The 7,697-nt window shown below is 50.1% G+C and overlaps 1 protein-coding gene across 2 annotated transcripts in view; it reads left to right on the top strand.

The window, feature by feature from the left end:
• Positions 1-1,009: 1,009 nt before the first annotated feature.
• si:dkey-154p10.3 (oocyte zinc finger protein XlCOF6) overlaps positions 1,010-7,697 on the top strand; it is a 31,085-nt gene continuing 24,397 nt past the window's right edge. Inside the window, exons 1-3 of one of the 2 annotated variants that reach the window (XM_055653676.1) lie at positions 1,010-1,180; positions 3,099-4,154; positions 6,222-6,318. In XM_055653676.1, coding sequence (XP_055509651.1) covers positions 3,101-4,154; positions 6,222-6,318 — 1,151 coding nt within the window. In that variant the 5' untranslated portion in view covers positions 1,010-1,180; positions 3,099-3,100. Of the gene's footprint in view, positions 1,181-1,454; positions 4,155-6,221; positions 6,319-7,697 lie in introns of those variants that run through there. The other variant, XM_055653667.1, reaches the window with a different exon arrangement.

The raw sequence follows: 7,697 nt of genomic DNA, 5'->3' as shown, positions 1-7,697 counted from the left end.
TCCCCTTCCTTCCCCCTCCCCCCTCCTCCTCCCCCTCTCCCCCTCCCCCTCCCCCCCCCTCTCCCTCCCCCCCCCCCTCTCTCTCCCCCCCCCTCCCCCCCCCCCCCCCTCTCCCCTCCCCTCCTCCCCCTCCCCCTCCCCCCCCCTTTCGCCCCCCCCCTCTCCCCCCCCCCCCCTCCCTCCCCCCTTCTACCCGTCCCCATCCCAGTTATGTAAAGGTGTTTAACCTCGTACCTTGGTTTCTGCGGATCTTTTCACCTCACTTGCTCTGCAAAGATTTTGCCCACCCCCTCAGTTGTTGAGGGATTGTCAACACTCCTGATAGGTCTCCCAAGAGTTCCTGAAAGAGAGAATTAACCTGCCTTGGTTTGCTAATAGCGTACTAGCTATGAAGAGTTGTGTTTAGTTATAAGTTTATTGTCACGTGTACCGGGGTACAGTGAAAAGCTTTTGTTGCGTGCTAACCAGTCAGCGGAAAGACAATACATGATTATAATCGAGCCGTCCACAGTGTACAGATACATGATAAAGGGAGTAACTTTTAGTGCATGATAAAGTCCAGTTATGTCCGGTCAAAGGTAGTCCAAGTGTCTCCAATGAGCCCTGGGTTACTGAGGATGTTCTGTAACCCCTGTCCCAATGATGTGGAGGTTTTTTACCTCCTGTCTCGGTTTCTGTGGAAGTTTTCTCCTCACTTGCGCCAGGGGGGTTTTTACCCACCTCCTCAGTTGTAGAGGGATTGTCAATACTGCCCTCCCCCTCATACAGACGGCTCCCCACCCCCTACCGTGGGGAAACAGGTCTTCCAACAGAGATTTAACCCCCTTGCCTTGCTTACTATAGGTTTTAATAACTTTAACTCTGTTCTGAAGACATTTTGTACCTCTCTGCTTTTGGATATTGAACGTGTTCTATTAGAGAGAAGGCAGGTACGGGATACTGAGTTGGATGATCAGCCATGATCATATTGAATGGCGGTGCAGGCTCGAAGGGCCGAATGGCCTACTCCTGCACCTAATTTCTATGTTTCTAACCTTGTCCCAGATAATGGTGAGATTCTACCATAGACAAAAGTGCTGGAGAAACTCAGCGGTTGCAGCAGCATCTATGGAGCGAAGGAAATACGCAACGTTTCGGGCCGAAACCCATCTTCAGTGAGATTCTACCTCCTGGTTATAAGGTATTAAAAAAAATCTTATCCCATTTATGCAAAGATGTTGCCTCCCGTCTTGGTTACTAAAGAGTTAATAAGCATGTACTAGTTATGAAGAGATTTGTTTAGTTTAAGTTTATCCACAGCTGTACCGAGGTACAGTGAAAAGCTTTTATAGCATGCTAACCAGTCGGCAGAAAGACAATAAGTGATTACAATTGAGCCATCCACAGTGTACATACATAAATGGCATAACGTGAATAAAGTTTAGTGCAAGATAAAGTACTTTAGTTCTTTAAAAATAGGGAGGAAACCGGTCCTTCGGCCCACCGAGTCCATGCCGACCAACGATCCCCGTACACTAACACTATCCTACACACACTCGGGACAATTTATAATTTTTAATGAAGCCAATTAATCTACAAACCTGGACGTCTTTGGAGTGTGGGAGGAAACTAGAGCACCCGTACAAAACCCACGCAGGTCACGGGGACAACGTACAATCTCCGTACAGACAGCACCCGTAGTCAGGATCAAACCCGGGTCTCTGGCCGCTGTGAGGCGGCAACTCTACCGCTGCGCCACCGCGCCACACTACCTTTTGTTTAGTTTAGAGTTTAGAGGCACAGCGTAGAAACGTGCCCACCGAGTCCACAGTGACCAGCGATCCCTGCACACTAACACTATCTCACACTTTTTCTCACAGACCTAGGTGTCATGGTACACCAGTCATTGAAAGTAGGAATGCAGGTGCAGCAGGCAGTGAAGAAAGCAAATGGTATGTTAGCATTCATTGCAAAAGGATTTGAGTATAAGAGCAGGGAGGTTCTACTGCAGTTATACAGGGTCTTGGTGAGACCACAACTGGAGTATTGCGTACAGTTTTGGTCTCCTAATCTGAGGAAAGACATTCTTGCCATAGAGGGAGTACAGAGAAGGTTCACCAGACTGATTCCTGGGATGTCAGGACTTTCATATGAAGAAAGACTGGATAGACTCGGCTTGTAAACGCTAGAATTTAGAAGATTGAGGGGGGATCTTATAGAAACTTACAAAATTCTGAAGAAGGGTTTCGGCCCGAAACGTCGCCTATTTCCTTCGCTCCATAGATGCTGCTGCACCCGCTGAGTTTCTCCAGCAATTTTGTATACCCTCGATCTTCCAGCATCTGCAGTTCCTTCCTGAACAAAGGTCTGAAGGGGTTGGACAGGCTAGATGCAGGAAGATTATTCCCGATGTTGGGGAAGTTCAGAACTAGGGGGTCACAGTTTAAGGATAAGAGGGAAATCTTTTAGGACCGAGATGAGAAAATCATTTTTTACACAGAGAGTGATGAATCTGTGGAATTCTCTGCCACAGAAGGTAGTTGAGGCCAGTTCATTGGCTATATTTAAGAGGGAGTTAGATGTGGCCCTTGTGGCTAAAGGGATCAGGGGGTATGGAGAGAAGACAGGGATGGGATACTGAGTTGGATGATCAGCCATGATCATATCGAATGGCGGTGCAGGCTCGAAGGGCCGAATGGCCTACTCCTGCACCTATTTTCTATGTTTCTATGTCTATGTTTCTATGGTGAGTCTGTGGAATTCTCTGCATCAGAGGGTGGTGGAGGCAGGTTCTCTGGATGCTTTCAAGAGAGAGTTAGATAGGGCTCTTAAAAATAACGGTCAGGGGATATGGGGAGAAGGCAGGAACGGGGTACTGATTGGGGATGATCAGCCATGATCACATTGAATGGCGGTGCTGGCTCGAAGAGCCAAATGGCCTACTCCTGCACCTTTCTTCTATTGTCTATCCTACACACGCTAGGGACAGTTTACAATTATTCCGAAGCCAATTGACCTACAAACCCGCACGTCTTTGAGAAAACTTGACCAAATGTCATTCATTCATTCATTCAACCTTTCTTTTTCATTTTGAATTTGCCGTTTGAAATTGTTTGCAGGTATGATCATCTTAAAGAAGATGAACGACTCAGGGTTTGACTTCCAGAACATTCCGCCGGTGTCGTTGCGCTTGTCGGACGAGACCACCACGGCGAGATTGTGCACAGGCCTCACGGAGGGGATTGAGGACGAGTTTAAGAGCCTGGTGGAAGTGTTCCTGGTGGAGGTTTACTGCTGCAAGATTTGTGCCTTCACCAGCAGCCTGAAGGTGAAGATGAACTCCCACATGGAAGGTCTTCACAGGCGCAAGGCCGGAGATGGGGGTTCCAAGATGGCGGGGGCGAATGGAGGCGGCGAGGAAGGGGATGTGTCGTACGTCCCTGAGCTGGAGATGGAGTCCAAGGCAAACGTTGGGGAGGACAGCATGGGGGACAACTTGGAGAGGATGTCCTTCCTCCTTCCCATGTACGGGATGCTCCACAACATCAGCCCCGTCTCCTGCGAGCTGGCAGCTCGGGGCGATTGCCTGCACGCCCCAGAGCCGTCGTTCGAGGGAGAGACGGCGGAGGAGGCCGGGGACGAGGCCCAGTCCGAGCACCTCATGTCGCTGGGCCTCTGCCGCATCTCTGGCGGCGGCGGCGGCAGCAGGGTCGAGTCGACCGGTCCGGGGAACGCCGGTGGCGACCATCGCAGGAAGCTCGGGAAGAAGAGACGGGGCGAGGCGGGGACCCGGAGCAGAGGCGGCCGCTACCTCTGCCGCTCGTGTGAGCTGGAGCTGGGGTCCAAGACCACCTACAACCTCCACATGGACTGCCACGACGAGGCGGGGTCCTTCAGGTGCGTCCACTGCCCCTGGCTGGCCTCGGAGTGGCTGGCGATGCAGAGGCACCTGGATACCCACGGTGCCCAGAGATGGCCATACCGCTGCCCTACCTGCAGCAAAGTATTCACCAGGCACAGCTCCTGGAAGTCGCACCAGCTCACCCACACGCACCAGGCCGCCCCTTACCACTGCCCAAAGTGCCCGGCCTTCTACCCCTCAGAGCTGCTGAGAGATTCACATGCTGCCTGCCATGCTGAGGGAGCTTTCAAGTGCACACAGTGCGACTTCACAGGTGGGTGAAGAATTCAGCTCTGCCTCTCTGCAGAGTTAGTGCTGCACGGTGGTGCAGCGGTAGAGTTGCTGCCACACAGGTTGGTTACTTCCTACCACATCCAGAGCGCAGTGCTGAACTACTATCTACCTCTTTGGTGACCCTCAGACCACATCCAGTTTAAATTCCATTTGGAATTGAAATATTGGAATATTTGGAACATATGCTGAGAGAATGGAGCAGCTGGGCTTGTACACTCTGGAGTTTAGAAGGATGAGAGGGAATCTCATTGCAACATATAAGAGTGTTAAGGGCTTGGACACGCTAGAGGCAGGAAACATGTTTCCGATGTTGGGGGAGTCCAGAACCAGGGGCCACATTTTAAGAATAAGGAGTAAGCCATTTAGAACGGAGACGAGGAAACACTTTTTCTCACACAGAGTGGTGAGTCTGTGGAATTCTCGGCCTCAGAAGGTGGTGGAGGCAGGTTCTCTGGATGCTTTCAAGAGAGAGCTAGATAGGGCTCTTAAAAATAGCGGAGTCAGGGTATATGGGGAGAAGGCAGGAACGGGGTACTGATTGGGGGTGATCAGCCATGATCACATTGAATGGCGGTGCTGGCTCGAAGGGCCGAATGGACTACTCTTGCACCTATTGTCTAAGATGTTGCCTGGACTCAAAGGCCCTCAGCTACAGGGAGTGATTGAGTAGGCTGGGACCCTATTCCATGGAGCGCAGGAGGATGAGGGGTGATCTTATAGTGGTGAGTCTGTGGAATTCTCTGCCTCAGAGGGCGGTGGAGGCAGGTTCTCTGGATGCTTTCAAGAGAGCTAGATAGGGCTCTTAAAAATAGCAAAGTCAGGGGATGTGGGGAGTGGGGGCATGGAATGCGCTGGCAGGGGTGGTGGTGGTGGTGGTGGTGGTGGAGGCAGATACAACAGTGGCTTTTAAATGCCTGTTGGATAGGCACACGGATGTGGGCCGGGGGGGGGGGCTCGAGGGATGTGGGTCACGTGCAGGCAGAGGAGATCAGTCTGTCTTGGCATCGGGCTAGGCGCAGACATTGTGGGCCGAAGGGCCTATTCCTGTCTGCTGTTCTGTGTTTTGATCACGGTTGAAAGTCTGGAAATTCAGAGTGTCTCTGAGGATCCTCCAGTGCATCTACTCGGGGGCTGTAGAAAGGATCTTGTCCGGCAAAATCTCAATCTGGTTTGGGAACTGCTCTGCCCAGGAGAAGAAGGCTCTGCAGAGAGTAGTGCGTTCGGCCGAACGCACTATGGAACCACACTCGCCCCCCCCCCCCCCCCCCCCCCCTGCAGGACCTATACACCAGGAGGTGCAGAGCCAGCAAAATAATGGGGGACCCCTACCACATATAAGATTGAAACATATAAAATTGAAACATATAAGATTGTTAAGGGCTTGGACACGCTAGAGGCAAGAAACATGTTCCCGATGTTGGGGGAGACCAGAACCAGGGGCCACAGTTTAAGAATAAGGAGTAAGCCATTTAGAACGGAGACGAGGAAACACTTTTTCTCACAGAGAGTGGTGAGTCTGTGGAATTCTCTGCCTCAGAGGGCAGTGGAGGCAGGTTCTCTGGATGCTGTCAAAAGAGAGCTAGAAATGGTTCTGAAAAATAGCGGAGTCAGGGGATATGGGGAGAAGGCAGGAACGGGGTACTGATTGGGGATGATCAGCCACGATCACATTGAATGGCGGTGCTGGCTCGAAGGGCTGAATGGCCTACTCCTGCACTTATTGTCTATTGCCTATTGACTGTTCCAGCTGCTACGGTCAGGCAAACGCCTTCGCTGTCACGCTGTGAAAACAGAGAGGATGAGACGGAGTTTCTTCCCACAGACCATTGGGACTGTAAACTCTGATCTCACCAGGGACTAATTTACTGTTGGTTGTGTCTTTTTAAAATTGCTGTTTTTTTCCTAATATGCAAATACTAATTCTGTTCTATTCTGATCTGTAGTTTTTGGCACAATCCGCAGGCATTGGCACTTCTGCACATCTTGTATGTGTATGTGACAAATAAAGTTGACTTGACTTGAAAGATTGTGTTTATCTTTTCACCAGATGAATCATGGAGTGTAGTTGACGCTCATCTCTGCAGCCATGACAGCAGTTTGAAGACACACATGTGCCTGGAGTCTGGTCAGAGCTTCCTCAGAGGGTAAGTCTTGTATGACATACAGTGAGACGTTGACGCCCAACATGTGTTGTCAATGTGTGGGAAGGACTTTATTCCTTGGAGCATAGAAACATAGAAAATAGGCGCAGGAGTAAGCCATTCGGCCCTTCGAACCAGCACCACCATTCAATCTGACCATGGCTGATCATCCAGAATCAGTACCCCGTTCCTGTTTTCTCCCCATATCCCTTGATACCGTTAGCCCCAAGAGCTAAATTTAACTCGGAGAACAGGAGAATGAGGGCTGATCTTTGTTAGTTTAGTTTATTGTCACGTGTACCGAGGTTCAATGAAAAGCTTTTGTTGCGTGCTATCCAGTCAGCGGAAAGACTAATACACGATTACAATCTGTACACTGTCCACAGTGTACAGATACATGATAAAGGGAATAACGTTTAGTGCAAGGTTAAGCCAGTAAGGTTCAAAGATAGTCCGAGGGTCACCAATGAGGTAGATAGAGTAGTTCAGCACTGCTCTGTGGTTGTGGTAGGATGGTTCAGTTGCCTGATAACGGTAGGAAGAAATTGTCCCTGAATCTGGAGGTGTGTGCGTTTTCACACTTCTGTACCTCTTGCCCGATGGGATAAGAGGGAGTGGCCAGGGTGCGACTGGTCCTTGATTATGCTGCTGGCCTTGCCGAAGCAGCGTGAGTTGTAGATGGAGTCAATAGAAGGGAGGTTGGTTTGTGCGATGGTCTGGGCTGCGTCCACAATTCTCTGCAATTTCTTGCGGTCTTGGATGGAGCTGTTCCCAATCCGAGCTGTGATGCATCCCGTTAAAAGGCTTTCTACGGCGCATCTGTAGGAGTTGGTGAGAGTTGTTGGGGACATGTTGAACTTCCTAAGCCTCCTAAGGAAGTAGAGGCATTGGTGTGCTTTCATGGTCATTGCTTCAGTATGGGTGGTCCAGGAAACGTTGTTGGTGATGTTGACTCCTGGGAATTTGAAGTTTTTGACCATCTCTACTTCAGCACCGAGGTGTATAAAATCATGAGAGGAAGATGATGCACAGAGTATTTTACCAAGAGTAGGGGAATCGAGAACCAAAGGACATAGGTTTAAGGTGAGCGAGGAACGATTTGATAGGAACCTGAGGGGCAACTTTTTCACTCAGACTGTGGTGGGTGTTGACACTCTGTGTTTATCTTTGGTGGTGAATCTGTTGCCACAGAAATCTGTGAAGACCAAGTCAATGGATATTTTTTGGGCAGAGGTAGATAGATTCTTGATTAGTACGGGCGTCAGAGGTTATAGAGAGAAGGCAGGAGAATTGGGTTAGGAGGGAGAGATAGATCAGCCATGATTGAATGGCAGAGTAGGCCTGATGGACCGAATGGCCTCATTCTGCTCCTATCACTTAGA

Source organism: Leucoraja erinacea, chromosome 2, assembly GCF_028641065.1.
Source record: "Leucoraja erinacea ecotype New England chromosome 2, Leri_hhj_1, whole genome shotgun sequence".
In the NCBI taxonomy this organism is placed as follows: Eukaryota; Metazoa; Chordata; class Chondrichthyes; order Rajiformes; family Rajidae; genus Leucoraja; species Leucoraja erinaceus.
This window is presented reverse-complemented; position numbering and strand designations above follow the sequence as displayed.